The 25,148-nt window shown below is 37.6% G+C and overlaps 3 protein-coding genes across 5 annotated transcripts in view; 2 read left to right on the plus strand and 1 right to left on the minus strand.

Annotated features, from left to right (window-relative positions):
- Nucleotides 1-4,642: 4,642 nt before the first annotated feature.
- On the plus strand, nucleotides 4,643-8,505 carry ddit3 (DNA-damage-inducible transcript 3). The gene is made up of 4 exons (XM_055027557.1): nucleotides 4,643-4,800; nucleotides 6,040-6,101; nucleotides 6,472-6,680; nucleotides 6,794-8,505. Exons 3-4 carry the CDS (start codon nucleotides 6,525-6,527, stop codon nucleotides 7,562-7,564), a joined length of 927 nt encoding a protein of 308 aa, XP_054883532.1. The 5' UTR covers nucleotides 4,643-4,800; nucleotides 6,040-6,101; nucleotides 6,472-6,524; the 3' UTR covers nucleotides 7,565-8,505.
- Nucleotides 8,506-8,587: 82 nt separating this feature from the next.
- On the minus strand, nucleotides 8,588-23,659 carry mars1 (methionyl-tRNA synthetase 1). 2 transcript variants are annotated; one of them, XM_055027555.1, is made up of 22 exons: nucleotides 23,417-23,659; nucleotides 22,491-22,581; nucleotides 21,861-21,939; nucleotides 21,646-21,777; nucleotides 20,583-20,658; nucleotides 20,309-20,484; nucleotides 19,718-19,827; nucleotides 19,433-19,549; nucleotides 19,147-19,350; nucleotides 17,270-17,471; nucleotides 16,295-16,369; nucleotides 15,887-16,057; nucleotides 15,516-15,611; nucleotides 14,690-14,807; nucleotides 14,288-14,501; nucleotides 12,312-12,443; nucleotides 12,082-12,186; nucleotides 10,781-10,976; nucleotides 10,186-10,257; nucleotides 9,887-9,913; nucleotides 9,515-9,634; nucleotides 8,588-9,167 (listed from the first exon to the last, which is right to left on the minus strand). In XM_055027555.1, exons 1-22 carry the CDS (start codon nucleotides 23,517-23,519, stop codon nucleotides 9,018-9,020), a joined length of 2,766 nt encoding a protein of 921 aa, XP_054883530.1. In that variant the 5' UTR covers nucleotides 23,520-23,659; the 3' UTR covers nucleotides 8,588-9,017. The 2 variants fall into 2 exon arrangements, with proteins under 2 accessions (XP_054883530.1, XP_054883531.1); XM_055027556.1 differs by lacking the exon at nucleotides 9,887-9,913.
- A 368-nt stretch (nucleotides 23,660-24,027) lies between these two features.
- arhgap9 (Rho GTPase activating protein 9) overlaps nucleotides 24,028-25,148 on the plus strand; it is a 96,181-nt gene continuing 95,060 nt past the window's right edge. For both annotated transcript variants that reach the window (XM_055027558.1, XM_055027564.1), the window contains exon 1: nucleotides 24,028-24,256. The gene's annotated coding sequence lies outside the window, so the exon portion shown is untranslated. The remainder of the gene's footprint in view (nucleotides 24,257-25,148) is intronic.

The raw sequence follows: 25,148 nt of genomic DNA on the forward strand, positions 1-25,148 counted from the left end.
TGGGAAGGGAATGCCCCAGATGAACACAGAGATAGACACATACCATATATCAAGCTGTACTACATTTGTCCTTCTATATTAGGTCAGCCCTTCCTCTATATTTGAATTAATATTTTGAATTATTTTCAAGTAAAACAAGAATGTATTTTTTTTAAAAAGTAGCCTTAGATCCAAACTCACAGCTAATAGATGTGTTTTTTTTTAAACCACCCATTCTTAATTTATCAGTATAAGTAAACCTACACTGATTGCGCCTCTGGACAAAGTAAATATTTAAGTTGTCTGGCTTTATGGAACAGGAGAGCACGGCAGTGGCTGCTGGGAACACAGATCGCTCTAAAGACCCCATCTTCTGGTGCTGATATGGAGAAAAACTTGAAAAGGAAGAAAAAAGATGGTGTAAGAGGCAGGAATGTGTGTTTCACTGCCAGTATACCCACCTGTTCAGACGGGCATTTAAACTTTTATGACCCACGGTGTCTTGTCTTTTTTCACCTGTTTCTTGGACTTCTTACCTCTGACAGGGAACAGAATGAAAAAATCTGTGAACTGAGAGTGGCTTACATACAGAGAATAAATGCTGTCTTGACCTGGTATTTTTTTTAAATAAGAAAACTATTTTAGGTGATTTATATTTCAAATGAAAAATAATAATCATCAAAGATTACTTAAGATGTAGTAAATATATAAAATAAAATTCTTTTTTGTAACAGCGCTGGAAGTAAAAGATGGAAAATAATTATAAAAATATCGGCTGATGTCAGAAACCTGAAAGATGCTACAGGGAAGGGAAATCACACAAAGCCACTCTGCATCAGTTTGTCAGATTTTCCTGTATGGGTGTAGACAGGTGAGGAGGCTGTTGTGAGGCAGAACGACGGGCAGGAGAGGTGAGCAGGCGTAAGCGGAGTAAAACAGGGTGACTGGCCCCACAGTCGTGGGGCAGAATGAAGCTTGTAGCGAATGAAAACACTCAAGATAGAGAAGACACAGTAAAGATGCATGCGACTCTGTGGTAAACAGGGTTTAACAGGCTAACAAGATTGTCCGCAAAGTCATTACAGACTTCCAACCGCAAGAAGGTCAACAACTTGGCAGTAAAATCTGGACAGTATGTTACTCTGTGGATAAGTGAGGGGGAGAAAAAATTAACAGATCATTTCTTACTCTGTTGGCTAGGTTACATGAGATTTTGACATCTTAAGAAGACGGAGGAAATAAAATGCAATAAGTTTACTGAGGGCGCCAACACACGCCAGAGAAAATCAGTATCTGCCTTAGCTCAGACTAACACAAACATACAACTCAAATGAAAGTGGTTGCTGCTAAAATCTGTTCGGTAGTTTGACATATTAAGCCAACATATATGGACTGTAAAAGTGATATTTCTTCTGCAGATAACTGTGCATTTATTTTAATTTTAGCTGTTATTTAGCAGACACTCTCAAAAGGGGTAAAAGCACACAAAGAGAAAGGCAGTAAAGCAAAAAGGATTGTATCACTAACAGCTGTATCAGTTGGTCTTAGTTCAGTGAAGGGAAGGATTCCAACAGCTGCTGAGTGTTTGTGTGTGTGAGGAGAAACTGGGTGTGGAGCTCTGACCAAGGGCACGGGACAGAAAAAGAAGGGAGCGGGGTGTTTAGGCTGGAAATTCCCCAGACTGCTCACTTATCTGCCTGCAAAACAAAAGAAATCAATGATCGAGATCTAATTAGGAGTTAGCAATAAAAAAATGTCAACTCCTTCCAACGTTAATTCTTTTGTTTATTCTCTGAAAAATGAAATATGAGTCACTGCCTATAAAACAGCAGAGTCCACATTTAACTTTTCAGCTCATTTTTTGGAAGAAAAATGAGTTTGCTCTGCTTGTTGAAAATTGAGATCTCAAAACAAAATATTCTCATCACATCTGATAAAGTTATGCAGTCGCTAGGGGACTGCTTATTGCATTAAATATTTTAAATTACAACTTACAGGCACTAATGTCTGATGATTATGTGAATGTGACAGGGATATCCGATAACAAAAGATTAGGTAATATTGCATCAACATTTCCAAAAACAAATGAAGAAAAAACTGATCGAAGCCTTGATCCACATGAACAGATAGAGTACAGTTTGTTTACACTCACTGACAGTCAGCCCAGAGCATGAATAAAAAATACAAAAGCAGAACATGACAAGATGAATTGTATATCTTATTTATAATATGCTGCCTCTTTAATTGTTGTTTTGTTTTTATAGCACCAAGTGTACAAGATAGGCTGGGACTGATTTTAAAAAGAGACCATGCTCACAAACTGTCTGAAACTAATTCAATCCTAATGTTTGGCTCTATAACATCGTTTTATAATGACACAAGGCAGACAACGGCACTGACAAAAACAAACAGACGGGCAGGCGTGGAGAGGCAGGCAGGCAGGCAGGGAGGGAGGGGTGCGGAGAAAGTATGCTGAACTACTCGGCAACAGCCACTCAAGTCGTGACGTGTTCACGGTGCTTCCTGCAGCGCTTTAACCCGGGTCCTAGAGACAGTATTTGAGCTTTCTATTCGCTACTTGACGCTGTTGCTATGGGGGCTGTGCGCGTTTCACGGCGCGTGGAAAAAACAGTCCGAGCGCGCGCTCGAGTGTGTGTGCGTGCGTAAGTGTAAGTATGTGGCGAGTTTAGGATGAGGGTGGAAAGTGTCAGAAATGGGCTGGAGAATCAAAAGTGAAACATGATGAAACTCGATTTGGTTCACTTTTTTTTTTTTGTCACCGCTGTTGTTTACCTGACTATATTAATAGATTATTGCTTCTCTCAGGCAGTGACCTCGTTGAACTTTGTGGCTTTAACCTCATGTTCTGTTTAAGTTTTACTGTTTGGTATTTTAGTTAGTGTAAGTTAATATTTGTAGTATTACCAAACTATGTCAACTTTCTGAAAAGATGATTGTGTCGTATAGCCCTGTAAGGGAGTAAGATTACACCTGTCCTTAAATGTGAGCTTTCCATCACTAGCCTTTTTTCTATTGTTTTAATAATTACATCTAATTGTTGTTACTAATTTAGTATCTGGCATATATAAATAAATTATAATTAGATTTAAAAAAATATTATGTCATATTTTGAAACATTTAATACCGTCAAAGCACTTTATATTTTATTTTATTTTCATAGTTTTTTTTAATAGAAATGTCTTATACTGTAATTACATTTAGTAAGATTTTAGAAATACTTCATTTCAAGTCAATGTTTTTTGTGATTTACAATAATTTATTACAATTTAATATTTTATTTTATTATTATTCCACAATTGACCTAGTTTATTTTAAATGTTAATAATTATGTTGCAATATTTCAGTTATTTTACTGTTGATGTTGTTTTATATATATATATATATATATATATATATATATATATATATATATATATATATATATATATATATATATATATATATATATATATATATATATATATATATATATATATATTATTAGTAGAAAGCTTACAATGCCTCTTAAGTAAATAACCGGTCAGTAGGATTGTGTTGTTTTGAATACTGCAAAAAGTATGGCCAAACATGACTTAAAATTGTGTTATTCGTGTCAACAAAATGTTGAATTATTTTAACCTTCCGTCTCCAAGTCTAAAGTTGTATTGTGGTGATTTATGTGAAAAGAAAAAAAAATATATAAATATATATATATAGCCTATATAAAGCTAAACAAATTGATCATTACTGATAGAGTAATGGTCACGCAACAGAGGGAAAGATTGAATAAAAGTTTCTATCACTGGGTAATGAATTCTACTGAGTTTCATCATCAACATCTAAAAAAAAAAAAAAAGAAAAACACGCATGAAAAATAAGGGACAGTCTGGTGCTAGCTCACGCCCACCCCCGTTAAATTATAATAATTATATATTTTAGTAAATGATTATATTTGACAAATATCAAGCACCTGTACACAGGAAAGACGTTATTTTGGAGGTGCAGTTCACAAGGTGTATACAGGTGATGTCTATCGGAATGTCAGACTGTCGTAAAGCAGGTGTGGCCGTCAGCGACAAAAACTTTACTAAAACAACTCAGATCAGAAAACTCAAGATGGCAACGTAATTAATAAACACGTCACGAGCAAGTAAGCGCTAAATTGATTGGCTGGATGATATTAAAAGAAAAAAAAATTCAAAACATTTGCCTTAAAAATAATCGATTCAGCTTTTATGTTCCGGAAGAAAAAGCAATTCTTCGACATTAGATATCCATGCATATATGTATATTTTTAGATTTTTGTTAGAGCCAACAGTGTTTAATAAAACATGTTCTGATTCTGCTGGTGTTATCCCCAGCTAGAAATTGGTTGCCAAGCATTGCATCATTCCTTTCATGTGACTCCCATACGCCCCAAATTCGTCCTGGCCGTCTTATGACTGCATCACAGCTGCTGCTCGCACAAACTATACGGGCTGGAGTTAACAGCCAGCATGCTCCACTATAAGCCCCGCCCAAACAACCAAACTCGCTCAGTCTATTGGATATCACCAAGGCAAAGCTTTGACTTCCGCCCCTCTGATTGGTCCACTCTGATGTCAGTCCTTTTCACCCTGCTAGGTTGTTATGAAACTAACTTCCCCATGCATAGTTCGGTTGGCTTCTCCCTCTATATAAAAACACCACCGGGAGTTTCCGTAAAACACATTCAGCCGTCAAGACTGAACAATGGTTAACATGAGCTATCACCAATTTTTACTAAAATATCTACAGTCGAGTTCAAGACAGTCGAGAAGGCGAGCGAATAGAAGAAAAAGGGTAAGCGGCGGCTGTTGCTCGTGGTTGTTGTTTTTCTCGGTGTTTTGTGAACTTGTAGTCAAGTCGTCTTGGTGTGGTGGAAAGAAAAAAAAGAGAGAGAATGTTTTTTGGCTGATATCCCGGTGCCATTTTTAGAATAACAGTTGTCTTCATCTGTCATTATTAGTATGTAGCTGGTTCATGCTTTGTCTTTGTCAAGTTGTCAAGCTCCAACTTTTAGGATAACTTGTTCAAAGCGGAATAAAAAATAAAAATCTATTTTGGAATGGCTACGTGAAGGACTTTTATAACGGCTTTATTACGGATCTTTAAACGTAGCATATTTTCATCTCTCACATTTAGGTCGAGCAATGATTTTAGTTAAGAAGGTAAAAGTAAGCATTTTGTTTTAATTTGCGGGTTGTTTAGTCCGGCGCCACATTTATAAAACCAGCTTCCAAGAGTGACAGCAGATTGTTGGATTAAATTGCCGTTTTCCCAACCCAATCCTTTCTTTTCCTTTTTGTTTCGCCCATTTCTCCTGCTGGACTTTTATTTCCATGACGTAATTGTCTTGGATTACAGTTGACATGTATCGCAACTAATAGAGGAAAATCAGTGTAATTTGTGATTTATATGTTTAGATGACATTTAATTAGCAAAACCTGTTTCGAGTTACTCTGAATGTGTTGTAGGAATAACATGAATGGGTTTCATAAAGCCTAATCACTGCCAATGTTTATTGTAAAATAACTTCAGCTCTTTACCCCCATATCAAATACTAATCGACTTAGGAGATCTGATTCATTACCATCGCTTTGTTTAGCGGGTCTCAAACATTCACAGCGAGCAGAAAACAAAACAGATGTGAGACAGAAATGAAGGCAGAGCTGACGGTCAGACCTGCTCAGATTCCAGCGCTTCCTTGTCCTGAAACCACTTGTTTATCTACCTGAATGTTTTGAGAGCAGGGAAAAGCAGGGGGCGCAGTGGAGATCCTTTTTTTTTTGGTCTTTGTTTACAAGAATTGTGAAAATAATTATTACAAGATTTTTCCTTTTACATTGTCCGACCTAATTAAAAATTATGTATATTGTACAGTGGTAATATATGTGTTTTCTTACATATTAACCATTCAATTATTTCGCCAACAATTTCAGACACCTTTTGTTTCCAGCCTGAGGTTGTAGCTCAAATGCTAATTTTCACATGGATAATACAAATGATTTCAATCTAACCTTTGCTTTCATTTTGTTTCAGAATTATTGGGATAAGCTGTCTCCAACAAATTGTCAGACTTGATTAACAGAGACTTTCTGAAGGTAAACTAAACTTACGTACTCATGTTTGACAGTAAAGATGTTCTTGGGGTTGTTTAGATTTAAATGTGAACAGTTTTGTTCATTTAAGGAATTAGAATTGTTTTTGTTACAGTCTTTTCTTTAAAATCAATATAATCATTTCAGAAATTAAGTGTATTACACAATATTCAGTATATTTGTCAAGCTTTGTCATGGGAGAAAAATAGATTTACTGCTGAGCAGCATTTGTGATTAAACCTGGTCTGAACAATTCTGACTGATGAAAGTTGCAGACTTCTTTTTGATTCATCAGTTATCCATTGTTTAGCTGCTCTGTGCCCCATCTTTGTTTTCTAACCCTCCTGGGTCTGGTCGCCTCTCTCCCCTCCAGGTCCAGTGTAAACCGTGTGGCCGAGTATCTGTGTGTTGAGACTGATTGGCGAGATGACTGCCGAGTGGCTACACCTGCTCCCGCCGTACCCCCCTGGAGTAGGGCCGTTGTATGGTGCAGAGTTGGAGGCGTGGTATGAGGACCTGCAGGATATTCTGGGCTCTGACACGGGAGGGGCAAAACTTGCACGTGCCCCCACATGCACCGAGGTCAGTAGTTTAGAGACAAAACTATTACTGGTGATAAGTAATAGTTGCACATCTCCCTCTCCTTATTTATGGTTTTAATTGACGTGTTTGACGTTTGTGTTTTGTGGTTGTAGAAGGAGCCAGAGTTTCTGGATGTTCTTGAGAGTTGTTCTCTGACGTGGTTGACTGACGGAAACCAGACGTGGGCTGAAGGTGTCCAGAGGACGACAGAGGAGATCCACACCACCCAGCCTCTGCATCACACCTCGTCATCCTCCTCCTCTTCTTCGTCGTCCTGCATGAGTCCAGCTGTTGTAGAGGAACGGCAGGTGGAGGCTGAGAGCGGGAGAAATGCAGATAGCTCAACAGGAGGCGGCAGCGACTTGCTGCCTCCGGAGTTCTTCGAATTGCTGAGTGAAGGAGGAGTGGGAATGGTGGATCCGAGTGGAGCAGTGATCAGCAGTGGCTATTATTATCACCAACACCACCCTGCAAACAACACCCATCCTGCATCTCCTTCAGCCAGCGAAGAGGAACTGCCCTGTGTGCCAGATTCTCCATCCTGCTCTTCATCAGCTTCCCAGTCTCCATCTCAAAATTGCTCTCCTCCCTCTTCACCTGTTTCCTCACCCTCAGGCTATTCGTCCTCCCGTTTGGGAAAACGCAAGAGGACTTCTAGCGAGAGGGCTAACAGTGCCTTGTCCTCCTTCTCCTCTTCCATGCAACGCTCATCTTACTCGTCTACCAAAAAGAGTCGGAAAGAAAGAGAGCAAGAAAATGAAAGAAAGGTACAAGAGCTGACAGAGCAGAATGAGCGTTTGAAAGCAGAGATCGAAAGGCTGGGAGAGGAAGTCCAGAGGACACGAAGAGCTCTGATTGAGAGGCTGGTCAACACCAGGAAATGAAGGGAAAAGAGACAGACATAAATAAAAACGGGTCCTATACAATTAGAAAAAGCAATGGTGGGGAAAGGTGTAAGAAGATGGTTAGGAAATGTTTTCAGAAGAAGAATGGAAACCAAAGAATTTTTTTTATAAGTGATGGTTTTTGGAAAACAGAGAAGTGAAGAAAGTAATGAAAGTCAAGACTAGAGGGTACAGAGAGAATGGGCTGCAGCAGCAGCAGCATTGCGGCAAATCAAAAGAAACAGCATGTCTGAATGAGAACAGAAAGCTTGAAGTGCAAATCATGCAGCGGATTTAATGAATGTCATTTTAAGGAATGCAAAATAAGTTCCATGAAATGGAAGGATGTAGGATGGAACAGGTGCTGATTTGTATGTATAACTCAGAGGCGTTTAGCTAGAGAGAACATCAGTGTCATCTTATTCCCACCATATTGCAATAAATTGTAACTCCCAACTTTAAGGGCTACGATCTGGCTCACAGAGATTATTTGCCCCAATTTGTGGAGAGTTTTGGAGCTCAGGAAAGTTTTGAAAGTGCCCAGTGCAGTGTGAGTATGAGATATTTTTTTTAAAAGGAAATTCATACTTTTTTCTTTTCTTTTTTTTTATTTTACTTTGTACAACCCAAGGCTTGTTTGTTCAAGTATTTAGATAAAATACGTAACCTGCTTATACTTTTCATGCTGAACTTTTCTATTATGGGAATCTGTGGCAGAATTGTTAGATCTTCTACCCTGATGACTATTTTTATATAACTGTAATATACGCGTAAATGCAATTGTACCGTATGACTTATACTGTATATTCCAACATACTGTTTATTTCTCATTGTAGTAAAAAAAAACGTTATTCATAAATATGCATGGATCTTATCACTCATGGCATCAAAATTGTTTTTCTTTACTGTACTTAAAAATTTGCAATAAAAATTGAAACATACTTTAGATCTTGAATTGTTTTCTTTTGCGCAAATTTTTTTTTAAAGAAAAAAAAACACAAACCAAAGCAAAAAAAAAGTACATCTTTTTTTTCTTAATTTGTTTATTTTATAGATCCCAATAGATATTTGTAGCAAAGAAAAAAAACCCAGAGGATATAAAAACCATCTTAAGACGTACAAACGCACCTTCCAAATGCTAATATCATATGCTGACTCTAACACAGGGAGGGTATAAAATCAGTTTCTTTTGGTGTAGGGATTTGGAGAAATCCTTCCTTTCTGTATCTGTATTCATTTGACTGTCTCTTTGTGTGTTTTCATTTCCCCGTCGGCCAATCCAGCATTTCATTAGTCCTCGGTGCCAACACCACATTGTCTTAGATCCTGTCACGGCTTTGCCTTAAGCTAATACCCTCATCTCTCCGTGTACATCTTGTTCCCATTCTCCACTCTTGCCTTCCCCTTCCTCTGACTAACCTTAATTTGGCTTTCCTTTCTTCATTTTCCTTTCTCACTTCTTCTTGCCCTTCTGAGGTGCAGGCTCAGGGCTCTTCCCTTCAGCAAGAGCCAGTTGTTTCTTAAGGTCTAAAAGTTTGGAAACCTCTGCTGTGATTATAGCCTTTTCTGCTTTCTGGGATTTAAGTGCTCGAACCTTGTCGCCCTGTAATACAAAAAAAAAATATATATATATAATATAAATATTTTAGATTTTATTCTAAAATAATGACCCAACACGAGAATTCATTTTTAAATGAAAAAAAGGAAATAAAATTTTTATAACTAGGAAAAAAAAAATCTCCAAAAGATGATTTTAACTGGAAATACAATCAAATGTCACTGTGTTAAGTTTAAGTTCATGGGATTTTTTTAGCAATCCAAAGTTTTACAATTAAGATAGAAAAACAAAATAAAAATCTTATTGAAATCTATCTTATTTCAACGACAGATGATCGATACTATATGAATTTGAAGCATTGGTAATATTTCGCTGCATGTTAGCGATCTAACCTGTTCGGCTACAGCTTCCGCCAGCTGCTTGACTTTCTCGGGATCCGACGCGTCGACCACCTTCACCTCGGCAACAACGGGAGGAGCAGGAACTGCAGCGGGCTGACTGCTGGCAGTAATCTGAAGGTGTAAACAAATAAATACATGTAGCAGGTGTTGCAGTGATCGTTCCTACAGATTTCTTTGTCTAAAAAGTCAAAGCGTTGGTGAGATTCTGTAAGTTATAAAACTAGAAGACGACAAATCAAACCAAGATGAGTAACAAGGATCCATTTCAAGACATTAGCTGCTAGAGTTAGTGATGGAATTCGTTAATCTACACTGACAAGCAGCACATTGTGGACCCACTCAAAAACAAACGCCACTCAATACCTTCTTATTAGATGGTTCGTCTTCAGGCTAGAGGCAAGGATTAGAGGGATTATTTTTATCTATATGATGAATACACCATAGATAATTTATGAATTTAAAATACATTTTCTCTCTATCTTGCTCTTAAAAAAAACAGTCACTCCAATTAAGAGTAAATTTGAACAGATGATGACAGTCTGTGAACGGCTACACAAAATATATAATTATTTCACTTTTTATAAATGATGATGAATCTACATCAATGCATGACCAGACTGAGCTCACTCTCAGACCATTATGCATCATAAACATCAAATTACCTGCTGTCCACCAAACCTCTTCTTCAAAGCCTCGATCTGATCCGCCTCCAGTTTCTGGAATAACGGACTGACCTGGGAATGAAATGGTTGGAGAACCGAGGAAGTGAGACAAAAATTAAAAGGAGTAGATATGCAGGAATTTAAAAAAAAAAGTCGATTTAGCCCAAGGCTCATGTAGCTCATCTTTGAATAAAGTGGATTATGCAAGATAGTAAATAATTTTCTGAGAGATTTTTCAAAATTTTGGTCACACTTCATGAAACACTGCACCAGAGTAAAGGAGTGTCTACAGAAGCTTTGCATGGTCTTCAGTGATGTTTCCTACCCTCACATAAAGGCCAAAGTCACCAATTATGACAGTCTGAACAGACAAGACACCACAATTAGACCCAGATGGTCAAATGGCCTGAGAGAAACTTGTTTGCTGGAAGGTGTGTGTGTGTGTGTGTTCACAAAACTGCATCGCTTTCAACAGTTCTGAAATCGTGACAGACTGTTGCGTTCTCATTGTATCACCCTGCTTCGACAGTGCTGCGGGTTTGTGTGTCTGCGCAGGTGCCACTTGTGTTTTCGCTTTCGTCAAGGTCACACTCACGGTGCCGATGCGGTGGCCCGCTCTCAGGGCGCACACAAAGGTGCCGGGGCCTTGCAACATGGTATTGATGCAAGTCTGAGGAGCGTTGAGCTGATCCCTGATGGTCTGGCTGACCGCTGGCATGTAAGGCAGGAGCATCACCGACAGCAAGCAGGCGATATTCACAGAAACTCCCGTCACGGTGCCGGCGCGCTGCCTGAAAGGAACAAACAACTCACATCACCTAAACAAGACACGTCGGGAATGTGAACACAGGCATAGACGCGGTGAGAGATTTTGACTCTGAATAAAAATAACGCAATTTCATGCAAACTGTAAAAAAGTACATATATTAAAAGTGACAAAAAAATACCTATTTATATTTAAAACTGAAATGCACAATTGTTGTTAAAATGAAAAATACTATTAGAGAACTAAAGCAAATTAAAATATTGAATATTGGTTGTTTGGTAAAACTGCATGTATGTAAGCCTTCACATTTACACACCTTGTTGCTCTGATCTGTACAGAGTGACACTTGAACTTGCCAACAGAAGAATTAAAAACTGTCTCATCCTAATAACAGTAACTGGTGGTCATCCCAGCAACAAAAACAAATGCATTTCCAAAATTAAAACGAGATGGGAAAAGGCCCACAGGGGCTGCCAAGAGAAAGACAACATATAATAGTTATGTTGCACAATATAATAATCTATATCCAAACTATAGAAGCTTTTTCTTTTAATCAGAGCAAGTAGGTTCAGCAAAAATGTCTCAGAATTTGGTCAAAACCAGAAGCTTTGGGCTGCAATGCTAAACTTTAGATTTGCCAAAGAAACATCAGTAAGAGGGCTGCCTGTTGCTGTCTGCAACAGTCACGTTTCCTGGACCTGGGTATTTTGTCAAGGATACTGAAACCATGAACTAAGAACAGTCAAAACATTCAAGCGTCTTCTAGAAAACAGAAACTAAGATTTTTTTTTCAGCTGTCCAGGCAAACCCCTAAAGCAACTCAAACTAATGCAAGGTAGAGCGTATAAATATTAACAAATCAAAGTGTGGGATGCTGATCGATTGCTACTAAAAAAAATTAAAGCAAAGTATTAATTTGGAACCTTCCAGGTCTTTTTTTTAAAGAAATGTGTGTTTCTCCTACAACACTTTTGTTTGTTTTTCAGTTGATGTAGTTTGGAGAGATCTCATTAAAGGTAGAAAAAGTTAGGAAATTCTATGCATTTATCTTGCTTGGTAAAGCCTCGAAATATTCGTTTTACCAGGGGTGTGTAGATTTTTCACAGCCACTACATGTTGAAAATTCGCACCTTTCCGACTCTCCTCCCTTTATTTTCTTCCAGGGCTCATTGACTTGAATGTATTGGTTACCATGGCGAGAAATGTTCAGGATGTGCTTCAAGGCATCACGGATCCTGGTGAAACATTTCGAACAGAGTCAGTACCCTTATTAGCACTTCGCTCAAACATGTACATCATCCAACTGTATTCCCCAACCGATCAATTAAACTCCTGGATTCTGTCAAACGGAACATCTTACTTGACTTTGTCCATAAGCTGGATGTACTGCTGCAGCTCCCAGCCCACCACAGCCAGGAGCTGCTTGTCTTCCTGCTGCAGCTCCATCGCAGGCACGCACCCTCCAAAAAACTTGGTCACAAACATCCCACCTCTGGAAGAGAGAGGAAAATTCGGACAGAACAGATTAAGACCTGGCCAGAAACAGAAAACAAAAAATCATCAAGGGCGAAAAAAAAAATGGATTGAGGATGAAACCAGTGAAGGACATGCTACTTGACTTGCTAATCGTGTATAAATTATACATTTTGCTGTCTTATCTACCAGACCGCCTTGCTGTACAGTTATGCAAAGTACTGCCTGAATGCAGTCGCATCTCAAGCAAGTAATTCTTCTTTAGTTTCATGTATAGATTTTTTATTTTTTTGTCTGATGTAACACTGTGCTCAATATTTTACATATCTAATCTGGCATTTTAGACCCAAAAAAAAATAGTCGCTGTAGATTCACTTAACTGTGGTTAAATTAATTTTATTGTTTGTTTAGTTAAATTGTTGATCCGTCAGCTATTATTTTTAAATGTATAAATTATTGAATAGATTGTATATTTGCTTGTCTAATTATTTCCAAGACTATACCCTAAATGCCTTTAATAAACACCAGAGTGCAGCCGTGACTGCAAGTTAACCGTATAAGATGGATGCATTTTCACTAATGATGTGACCCAGGGACTGGATCTGGGGAAGGTCAAAATTTCTTTTCTGAATTAGCAGAACTCTTTCCACCTGAGGCAGGATGCAATCTGCAAGATATTTTGGAGCCAATTAGACATCAATGTTGCTGCCCGAGACCAATTTTGAAGATCAAGGTACTCTGGAAAGAAGCTGCTGAGAAATATCTTTGAAGTGGGATTTAACACTGATCTTTTAAAAAACATTTTAGACGAGGTAATTAGGGCTAAATTACGCCATCCCAAATAAATTTAGAAAACTAGGGTGAGCGTCTTGTAATAGTTAGTGATGTAACAGACTTTTTTTTTTCCCAGAGTCCAACACAAGTTGTTAATTGGACTTGATGACAGTGTTGCTGCATATTTACTTTAAGTGAAACCCTTGTAGGAAGAGTGAGCAACTTGAGATGCATTGCCCCAGTTTTCCTCTCAGCAATGATAGAAAACTATAGAAGTAAAGCAGAATAAAATACAACTGCTTTACAAAAACACTCATCTACAAAGTTCTCCCCATTTTGACACACTACAACCAAATCTTTAGATTTATATTATTTGAATTGTAGGTGGTGTAGTTGGTAGCCCTTATGGATGCAGCAAAAAAAAAAAAAACTCATGGATTTTAAACGTCAGCCTGGAGTTTTTCCTGAATGGAGTTCGAATGTTCTCCCTGTGTGTGGGTTATTTCTCCAACAGTACAAAAACAAGACCGTTAGGTTAATTGGCCTCTCTAAAATTGCCCTTAGGCATGGCTGTCTGTCCTGTGCGTTGCCTTGGCGACCAGTCCAAGATGTACCCTTGGCCGATGACAGGAGAAAGGGATGTTTCTATGCAACTCTGGCTGAAATTTTTGGGTGTTTTTGAGCTTTTCAGTTTTGCCCTTCATCCCCACAGCATGATGCTGCCACCCAAACCCTGTGTTTTTTAGAAGGCATAGTGTGTGCAGGGTGTTGTGAAGTAAAACGACACACAGTTGGGCTCCACTTACTAATTAGGTAACTTTTGAAAGCAACTGTTTGAAGTGGATGACATTTTGGGGCATCACTGAAAGGGGTTGAATACATATTCTAATCAGTTTTTTTTCTTTCCACTTTGGTTAAGCACTACTTTCTTTCGGTCCATCGCATACAATGACTCGTATGAGTGACCTAAAAGCGATGCATGTACACAGTAGGATTTCTGGAACCACTTGAATTCTGAAGCTCTTAAACGGTTATTCCCTTTCAGTTCATAAGAGAACAGAGATCATAGCTAAGCTCTGTCGCCATTACCTGTTGATGAAGTTCCCCAAATTGTTGAGCAACTCAGAATTGTTCTTTAGGGCCATGTCAGCCCAGGAAAAAGCTGAGTCTTGTCCTTCTGGACGCACATACAGGAGGTAGAACCGCCATACATCCGAAGGGATGCCTGTGTCTTTCGCCATGTCACCAAACACACCGACACCACGGCTCTTTGAGAACTTTGTGTCCTCGTAATTCAGATATTCTGCGGAGTTAAGAACCCGCACATCAGGGATAATGATCAGCAATAGCTCAGCAATCAATTCTGTAACCACAATTCTAAGTTGAACAACTATTCAAGAATCTATAATGAAGTCAGCTACATACTCGCATATTTCACTACATAAATAAATAATAAAGTGATCAAGCTGATCAGTGGTAGTAGGAGCTTACCAGTAGCAATTAGATGGCTGACCAGAGTGTAGTTGTCCTGGGCTCCCAGTAGGGAGCAGGGAAACACCACACTGTGGAACGGCACATTGTCCTTCGCCATGAAGTTGTACAGCTCCACCTGGTGGCAGAGATAACACTGCATCTTAAGGATGACATCATATTAGATCATTGTGAGATCATCCAGTTCAAAGAGGACTTATCTGCTCAACCCAGCCACCTCCTCCCTGCACTTACAGGGCATCACATTCTTATAAGAAAGCCTCAATCCCAGGGTTTTACATGAAGAGGGATGAGATGAATGAATGAGGCTTAACAGAGACAGAGCATGTCACCGTTTGGGTCAGTTCAATCTACTTGCACATTAACATGCTTGAGACCTGTCATTTTCTTCAAGTTTGATACTTTGTTGGTATATTTGTGGAAGCTATGCGAGTCCTGAGCTTACAATATCAAACTCAGGTCTGATCACAAAATGTCAAATGGTTCTGTTGTAACGTGAAGCAGAGCACAGCTTCGAAAGAAAGACAGAAAGAAAAGCTGGTATAGATTGTTAATGTTAACACTTATTTCAGGAGAAGGTTGTCTGTCGCGGCTCATTGCTTTTACAGTCATGTGTGCAGTGATATGGTTGGGATTTCTATATCTGCTTCACATCAAGATTTAAATGGGGTGAAAAATAACACCGTGTTCAACTGAAGGGTACAAAAAAAATGTCCACATGGGGAAATGAGAATTATAATGAGACCCACTCTGGATGAAAATGAGGACAGAAATCTGTGTCAAGATTATGTGTTAGTCCTTTGTATGGTTCAACAGTGCCTGGTACCTGATGAGGATTTTTCCACCACTTTTCCCATTCATTGGTGTAGTTGGCAGTAATAGACAGATAACCAATAGGAGCATCGAACCAAACGTAGAACACCTACAGAAGAACAAAGTCATAGATAAAATGTTAAATCCTTTAGTCATTACACAAAGTAAGATTTGAAACAGTCTGAAGTTTAAGGTAAATTACCCAAACATAAATTGAAGGTTTTGGTTTTCTAAATTTGAAAGATAAATACTCAAAACACATCTCAAATATTTAAGAATGTGTAAACCAAACATGAATACAATAAAAAAAGATGCTCAGTGTGCAGAAGCCAAGAAAAGTAGAGTCTCTCTTTCTGTATTTCTCTGCAAGTAATCAGAGCAAACCTTCTCTTTAAAGTCTGGGTGAGGTACTGGTGTTCCCCACAGCAGGTCCCTGGTGATGCAGCGAGGCTTGAGTCCATCTCTCAGCCAGGAGCGAGTGATCTGTTTGGCGTTTGCTGTCCAGTCTCCAGAGCTGGTTGATCTCTCTAGCCAATTCTCCAACTGAGGTTCTAGCTGCATTAAAAAAAAAGAAAAGTGAATTCATAAATAACGATGTTAAGTTGAAGGTAAAGGTTTCAAAGATTTAAAGCAAAAATGGATTAGAATATTTCCCCTGAAATATTCTACTTATGAAATGTTTTTAAACACATAAAACTGGATTTGTTGTTTTGATTCATCACACCTAAAAAGCATAGTGCAGCTACGAAAACAAACAAGAAGGAGCATTGCAAAGTAAAAGTAAAACTTTACCTTTGGGAGGTCCAAGAACAGATGTTTGGAGGAGCGGATTTCTGGAGTCTGCCTGCAGACTTTGCACTGAGGTTCCTGGAAGCAGCAAAAAATAAATAAATAACTAAAAATAAAAATTACAATTTATGCATTTAAGATTTCTAATTGAGTTTCCCAAATGTATTATTTATCCCAATAATACATAGCATAACATATAACATAATTCCATCTCAAAATGAAAAAAATAAATACACTGATTTTTCCACAAAATGCAAAGACAAAATATATTGTATTTAAAATAAAAAGTTGACTTTGGCTGTATGTGAATATTGCAGATGACAACTGTTACATTCAGGAAAACTAAAATGTTTTTTTATGTTATTTCATTAGATTTTCAAAATTGAAAAAGGAGAAATTTGAGTTTAAAATAAGCTACAATGACAAAATTTGAGTTTCAGCACCAAAGAAGATTCTGTTGTTCGCTCTAATTTCTTGTAACTACAAGTTTATAGTATTACCAACAGAGCATAAATAAAATGAACATAATTTATTCCAAATAAACAAAATCAAACAAAATTTCAACAAACATATTACACAATATGTACTTAACTGGGAATTGATGTACTTTTTATAATGCTGACTGTCAGTGCCTATGATAAGGCATATGCTTAATTTATAACATCACTATTGCAATCCTCTTTTCTGTAACAACACTGAATAAAGAGAGTCAGAAATCTTCCTATAATTTAAATTTAAAATGGGAATGTTTTTTTTTTCTGGTTATTTTTACTTTTAATGTGGTCAGAATTTATGAATCTATCTCGGTTTTAATGATTAAGAGAAGAGCCAGAAGGTAGCAGGCATAAAATATATATTATTGTTATGAGTGTGAATATAAAGAAATGCCATTTCTTTTTATGTTTTATTTAAAATGTCTTTTCTTAAAAGTAGATCAAGGAAAAGTTATGCTGGACTGAACCTTCCACAGCCACTCACCCTGAGCTCCACGGCGTTGATGAGGCGTCCACACTTGTCACACTGATCACCGCGAGCCTCTGGATAGCTGCAGTGGGGACACGTTCCCTCTACAAAGCGGTCAGCCAGGAAGCGCTGACAGTTTTCACAGCGAAGCTGTTCCACCGTGTCTTCAACAAGAAATCCATTCTTGTGGAGTCGCCAGAATATATCCTGAGCGATCCTGAGACAGAGGAAAAGGGCCAGTTGGATGATTTCTTGAAAAATGTCAGTAATGTAGAGATCCTTGAAAATGTAAAGCGTACATTAAGTATGGGTCAACTGGCTAATGTCAGGATGAGCCCTTGTCACACCAGTTTCAATATTTAGCTTGTTACATAAGCTTTGCGGCGTATTAAAATGTAAATTTACAAAGTCTACAAAAAAAGAAATACAGCCATTTATATAGTAGGATATCAAGAAAGGAGAGGTCAAGTTATTGACCGGAGGGAATAACTTAAAACTTAAAGCAACAAAAAAAAAAAAAGCAATGGTTTGGTTTTGGACTGGTAAATCTAAAATCTAAGAGTAAAGACTCCAGCACTTCTCATGAATCAAGTCAAAAGTCTTAAATCTAAGGGGCTGTTTTTATTTCTTAAAAAACATCATGCTGGAGCTTGATGTTTGATGCCTTTTTAAGCTGCTCTATATCAAAGCAAAGGCCTCAAAAAAAGAATTTCGATCGTCATCATTTTTGGTGTACAAGCCCTTGGATTTAGGTCTAAGATTCTTTAGAGAAAAGTGCCCCATATGGATGCAATTTCCCATAAAAAATTATTTATTATATAAAAAATCATAATTTCTTAAATGAAGACTGACAAATATCCTGATAAATTTCTCCTAAAATATCTCAGTAACAACTCATTCTTTCAAAAGCTAAAATGGCAGCTAACGTATGGAAATAAACATTTATTTTTTTATGTACAAAATCACATGAAGAGGGGATGCGAGTACAAAGTATGTAAAAAAATTCACATGAAAAATCATATGAAATATATGTGAAAACACATCTGAAACCCAAGGACTACACATAACATTCATGTGAAACTCATGGATTTTTGAGGTGAATCTGTGATTCCTGAATAAACCATTCTTCTTTGGAGAACTTTGATGAAACTGTAAAAAATACAAGACTGGCAACAAAAATGTATAAAAATTACAATTTGTCACCCATTACATATTTTCCAAAAGGTCTCTTTCTTTTTTTAAAAAAAAGCAGCTATTTGATATGGATATTGCTAAAACAACCTATTTTTATACTGCTAAATTTTTTTAAGGAATTCAAAAGAATGTCATTTTTCATATTTAGAGGATTTTCTCACAACTATCAACTGTCAATTATCAACTCTAATTACATGTGAAATGTGCGGAAAACATCCCACATTAATGTTGCTTTTTGGTGTGATCATGTGAAACGATAGACTTCATGTATTTTTTCCAATAACTTCTCCTAATTTTCTGACTTTTTACAACTTCTATGAATTACATCAGGTTTTAAATTCCAGCTTAAAACAAACAAAAAAAAATCAAGTAACAGAGATAAACAGAGCTCTTCTATGTTCTGAAATCTGAAAGAACAAGAAAAGAGCAAGTTCTGAGTAGGACGGATAAACTTTTGCACCAGCATGAACAATATTATAGTTATCCTATTGTACGTTGTGTAATTTTATAAGTGGAAGTATGCTGATTCTTCCACTCTACATCACAATCATCCAGTTTTAGGATTAGATCTAAAATGTGGTTCAAATGAGTTGCAGGTAAATAAGTGTTTTCACATGAATAAACTTTTATACTTTTCTGAAATACAGCATTTTTTTCCTCTTCAAGGGCCATAAAGAGCACACCTAAAGAAAACTTACTCTGTCTGCTTCTCCGTGGTGGTTCTCCCAAAGAAGTCAAAGTCAATCTGGAACCATTTATAGATACTGGAGTGAACAGCATGGTACTTGTCACAGATCTGCTGTGGTGTCAGGCCTTCCTCTCTGGCCTTGTTCTCGGTAGCCGTGCCGTACTCATCCGTGCCACAGACAAACAACACATTCCATCCTCGCAGCAGGCCGTATCTGGGGGAAAATGAAGTAACACTTACTGGTGCAACAGAGAATGTAAAACTTGAAGAAAAAAAAAAGGTATTTTAATTCTTACCTGGAGAAAACATCTGCACTGAGGACACAGCCAATGATGTTACCCAGGTGGGGGACATTGTTGACATATGGCAAGGCGCTGGTGATGAGGACATTCCGGTTGCCCTCTTGTGGCATACTGAGTAGGGACATTTAAAAACAACTTGTTTCTGGATAGCTGCTTTTTCAGCTCTATGAGATCATTGCAAGATAACATTATATCATCCTCTCCCATGAGAAATGAGGTAGCTTCAAACAATGCCACAAGCAAAAAACAGAACAGCATATTTGAGATTACATCACTTACACTGGATGTTGCTTTTCAGCTGGAATGGAGCAGGCGTTTAAATCCTTGCTCCAGGTGAGAGCCGCTGCTTCCATCTCCTCTTCTGAAACGGTACGCTCACCTTCATCAGTCTGAGACCAAAACAGAGAAAGATTTAGTAAAAAAAAAAAAAAATTACATTCCCCATTAGGCTCTAAAGTTAGTCCATTTTCTTCAAACTAAGCTGTCCGTGCTCTTCTTAAATATGAATAACATAAAGAGCTATTGTTATTTCATTGTTGCAGTTTAAGAGAGTAAGTCTGTTTCACTCGAGATGAGGCCGAGATCAAGCTGTGCAGCTATTTTATTAATACAATTTTTACCCACATAGATGTTACAAGCAGTAAACCTAAGACCACAAGTAAATGCACAGGAGTCGTTTTATTTTTATGGTACATTTATGGCTTGAAAGGGAAAACAAAAGAAATCCTTGTAGCCTCACATTAAGATTTAACTTGAGGCATACTCACATGTGCAGTTACTGTTAACTCCTGAGGTTCTTACTGAAAATCTAGGCTTTTCAGTAAGAACACCTCAAGTTTGTAAAAGTCAAAGTGATGATCTAGCAGATACCTCAGCAGGGCTGCTGTTGCATGGCTGTGTGTCTCTGCTCTGAGGTGCAGGCTGCTTCTGCATGTAGCTCTTCATGGCCTCCAGGCCTTTTCCCTGCAGCACTTTCTGAGCTGCAGACTGACAGCCACGCTCCGCAGCAACACGGTCAAACCAAGCCTTTACTGATTTATGATCACCTGAAAGGGAGAGGCAGAGAAATTGAAAGAGAGGAAATAAGATTTGGGAAAGGAAAGGGAAATTTTTCAGCTACCAAAATTAAACAAACTGAACTTACTCAATACTAGAGAAGAGACGGATAAAACAGGGTGCAGGGCACCCCATAAAACAACATCAGCAACTGAAACAGTTTCCTGAAACAAAGAAAAGCAATATTATTAACATTATTTGAAATACGAAAACACAATATTTCTGAATATTTTGATACAGAGAAGCTAAATGTAGAAAAAGAAAACAATTATAAGTTTCTCTACAAGTAATTGGTATTATTGATCAAACAATTCTTATGACGGTATATAGCATCAAAATCTATCAGAAAAATAAATTACATGCATGTATGTTCAAAAGAAGAACATCCTATTGTTTGGTAAAAAAAATTTTTTTTAAAGTTCACAAAATAAATCTCTGCCTCAGGCTTTGTAAAGCAAACTGCTCTTCAAGCTGTTCAGACAAAATGTGTCAGGAAAAATCAAACCAGTTCCAAAAATTTAATCTAGCTTGTTTATTTTAGGTAAGTAAACTGAAAAAGTAGGTCAACTTTGACATATTTAACAGTGGTGTTGGTCCTAGAGTAAACTAAGGGAAGTTAGAACCACCTCAGTTTCCCAACTTGCAAAGAATGTTTCTTACTCATAAGTGACATAATTTCCACCTCGGGCATCAAAAACAACTGGAATGCAGCATAATTCAGAAGACACAAGACAATTTTTGATTTAAAAAATCTATTTAATTGTTACTTAATTATGTAATGTAATCTCAACAGTATCATACTGAACCTTGACAATAGCATATTCAAGTAAACATCCTACAGTCTTCCAACCCGTCATAGATGACAGGAGCATAAAAATGTTTTTAAATCTGTCTGGAGATACATTAAAAAAATTTAACAGGCTAATTTCCAATGGGAAACGTGATGTCAACATAAAAAAGGAAAAACAGAAGTAGAAAGGAAGAGCAGTAAAAAAATATAACATTACAATGTCTGATGGCAACAGGCAGGAATCATTTCCTGAAGAGTTGTTTTGAGTCTCTCAGGTGAAGCTTTCCATTATTTAACATGAGATTTTCCTTATTTATTTATTTTTTATTTTTTTTAGAGGGTGAAGGCATTGATACTGTACCCCAGTTAAATATGCCATGCTGCCCTTGGCCAAGCTTTGGTCCAAGACATTTAGGGGACCCTGGAGAACTGTGGGAACCTCTGACCCTTTTCCCTGAAGCACTGCCAAGTGAAGAGCCCGTAGCAGTGCAGGCTGTGAAATGAAAGTAAAGCATTATTTCTTTAAGTTCATGCTGAGATTTATTAACATGAATCTGAAAAACAGAATGAACTCACCTGGAGAATTGTGGCTTCCCACTCAAGCCACTGATTGCACTGATCACTGGATTCTGGTCCATTTAACTCAAACAGGTACCTGTGTGTCAAACACATAGAGCTCATTCAGCAACAAAACTACAACAACTGAGAGCACATGTTGCATAAAAGGAAAATTCATCTAGAGAAGAAGAGGTGGGGATTTCTGTAGTAGGTATTGGACCTCTTAAAAAAACACTTAGCGGCATCATAAGTAATGAACATTATGAAGCCAGTATTTAAGCAAAATCTTCAGAAAATGATCCACTAGGTAATGGCTAAGTGCTGAGCAGTAATGTAGCAAAAAAGTGTTTTTTAGAACAGAGTCAATGGTTTTAAATGACCATAAAACTACAACCCAGTCCTACTGAGTAATGGATAGAGCTGAAAAGGTCAACAACATAAGCAGCCTACAAATCTGACTCTGTTACACCAGCGGTATCAGGAGAAAGGTGAAAAGGTTCGGTCTGATTAAACATCAGACAGCCAGGAAATAAATCTGCAAAATTTACCCACAACCCAAAGGAGTTTTTACTGTGTACTTCAAAAAATTCCATTTAAAAAGTTCTTACAAAGATAAATGACCTCAGACATTTGCATAATTTAGGTCACCTGCAAATAGTGTTAGAACTGAAAAGTTGCTGCCCACTGGGTAGAAAAAGAGTAGGCAAAGCTGGACGGCGGAGGAAAGGCACCACCTTCCCTGAAAATTAGAGAGAAAAAAAATATCAGAAATGTGTTTAAAAATGTCACAGGCAATTTTTTAAACAGTTCAGGAGAAATGGCTTAGGGGATCCATCTGTTCAAAGCAGTACTGTAAAGGAAGTTTGTCCAAAATTTCTAAGCACTCACTGGACAAACTGGTAAGATCACATGTATGACTCATTCCTTATTCTGTTCTTCCTTGTTACACCCAAAAAGAACCTCAACATGTCTAGCTCTGCAACACACAGTTAAAGCTTTCTTTTAAATATCACATATACAAATGTTCACTTTGTATATAGTTATTTGATTTCAGCCATGAAGAAAAGGCAGACAGAATAAAAAATAACTAATAAATACACATTCATCTTCTTTATATCAATTGTATATTATTTTCTACCACCAGAAGCAAGTATATGGAGACAAATCTGTAGAGGAAAGTCCCACAGGTTACAATAAACAAATCAAAATCAACTTGTTACCATTTTAAACTCAGAATCTGTTTAGCTACAACTTAACTGCTTTTATGAATGACACAAAAAGAGAACTTGACTCTTCGTGAACATGAATACAACAACAAAACAAAGACATTAGGGATGTGAGAGTTTTCTAGTTGTTTCACAAACACTACCTGTTCACTCCATTTATTCATTCCAACACTGACACACTGGGCACCTAATGGGGGCTAGTTACACTGCTAGCTTGCTTCTCCTTACAGTCACAGCTGTCCTTTGCAGCACTCAGTCGCACTTGAATCACATTTTTGACAAAATATAGAGTATAATACTTACATACAGTCACACAAACAAAAACGAAATATCCTAACTATGCTTTACCTTCGTGGTTGACGAACTGAACGCCGCACTGAACTCCTGTTACTTCCAGTGCAGCTAACACCTTCAGACAATGCGGGTTGCCTTCACTAACAAACAACTCCATCAGGCCGGTGGCAGCTCCTCTTGCTACTAAACTGTACACTGATTATTGTTTTTCTTTTTATTTCTCTGAAAGAAGAAGACAGGTGACTCTGGAACTAACTTTGCCGGCGAATGCTGTCCAAGCTGATGCAAGCGCTATTATATTTGCCAAATATGGTGAAAATGTAGTTTTAAGTCCGTCTTTGTGCCTTTTAGATGAGTAGAGTTCGTTCAGTCAAAGGACTATATCTCCCATAATCCTTTTCGTAAAATATGGCTGTCACTTTATTAGGTTGGGTTGTTCTGGGTATTAAGGTTAGCACCGCCGGGTGGTGGGGCTTTTCATACACGTGCACGGAAAGCCGGGCGATGCCGTGACAATAAACACGCTCACCTCAAGTTCAGAATTTTCTGTAATGTGATTGGCTTTGACCAAAACTACTTTCGACGACAACAGCCTATCACAAACCAGCAAATCTTACACAGCGTAAGCTATTTTCTACCCTCTTAAAGAGCGAGGAAGGGTCTGTCTGTCAGCATGGGATGGAAATGTCACTAGATCCCATAAGTTGGAGTTAATTTGCAAAAGTGGACGGCGAGCTACTCCCTCTGCGTCTCTATTAGCCCAATTATGTGAAGTTATTAATATCTAGGAGAAAAGCGCTGCAAACTTAATAGGAAGCATCCGCAAATTTCTGGGCAGTTCACTCCAAAACACAACAGAGCTGTCACCGCGTTGCTGTCACTGCTGCTTCAAAGGTGAGTTGTAGAATGTTGCTTACAGGAAAGCAAGAACTGTGTAAATGCTATTTTTTATTTGCGGAAAGCAATTTATGTTTCATCCTTCAATTGAAATGCACATTCTTCAGTTTTATTCTTTGTATAAACTAACAAACTGTTTCTCTGAAGAAAAGTTTAATTCTCTATCCAATATTTACAGGGTAATATTTACTGAATTTTCTGCGGCACTACTCTGCATGTTTAATGAAGTTGATAGTGTTTTTTAAAGTTGACTGAAATTTAAAACCTGAATTTTGTTTTAAGATTTGATTTTAAAAATTCTACTAATTATCAAATGTCCTGTCATGTCATGGTACACTTTGATTATCCAAAAAGCTAGGTCTCAAAGGTCATCTAAGTCTTGCACGCAGGTTTACAGTTATTGCAAAAAATAAATGTACTTTTTCCACAACACACTTTTTCCACATGATTATATTAATGTACTCAGTCTTTTGCTTCACAAATGCTTAGAACTTTGAAATGAAACCACAAATGCATTTTTAGCCTCCAAACATTTCCTGTGAAGGAACTTCTTAGAGTTTCCATTTCAGCCCTCCATTATAGTTACATATAACATGCTGTATCATTATTACCACAGCTATGCATTTGTCCTGCAGACACTGTTGCCCTGTTCCCTCACATTGTAATGTTGCAGAAACAATGCTCTCATTTTTTTTGTTATATTTTTTTAAAGCCACACTGATAAGAGTCCTTTTACATGTGCCATATTTTGTGCAGATATATTTGCATATGTTTGCATGCAAAGCTCACCCATACCAGTGTATGGACAGGTTAACCGCAGTGAGTTATGGAAACTGCTCGCCTGATGCATTGCATTTTTGTTGTTTCATAATCATTCTTAAGTCCTTGC

Source organism: Poeciliopsis prolifica, unplaced genomic scaffold (genome assembly GCF_027474105.1).
Source record: "Poeciliopsis prolifica strain line A6 unplaced genomic scaffold, Auburn_PproV2 SCAFFOLD003, whole genome shotgun sequence".
Classification (NCBI taxonomy): Eukaryota; Metazoa; Chordata; class Actinopteri; order Cyprinodontiformes; family Poeciliidae; genus Poeciliopsis; species Poeciliopsis prolifica.

Coding starts and splice junctions, on each gene's coding strand:
- ddit3 (XM_055027557.1), top strand. CDS start 6,525: ATGACTGCCGAGTGGCTACACCTGCTCCCGCCGTACCCCCCTGGAGTA. Junction 6,681..6,793: donor GTGCCCCCACATGCACCGAG/GTCAGTAGTTTA, acceptor TTGTGGTTGTAG/AAGGAGCCAGAGTTTCTGGA.
- mars1 (XM_055027555.1), bottom strand. CDS start 23,519: ATGGAGTTGTTTGTTAGTGAAGGCAACCCGCATTGTCTGAAGGTGTTA. Junction 21,778..21,860: donor GGGAAGCCACAATTCTCCAG/GTGAGTTCATTC, acceptor TTCATTTCACAG/CCTGCACTGCTACGGGCTCT. Junction 12,187..12,311: donor CAGCTTATGGACAAAGTCAA/GTAAGATGTTCC, acceptor ATGTTTCACCAG/GATCCGTGATGCCTTGAAGC.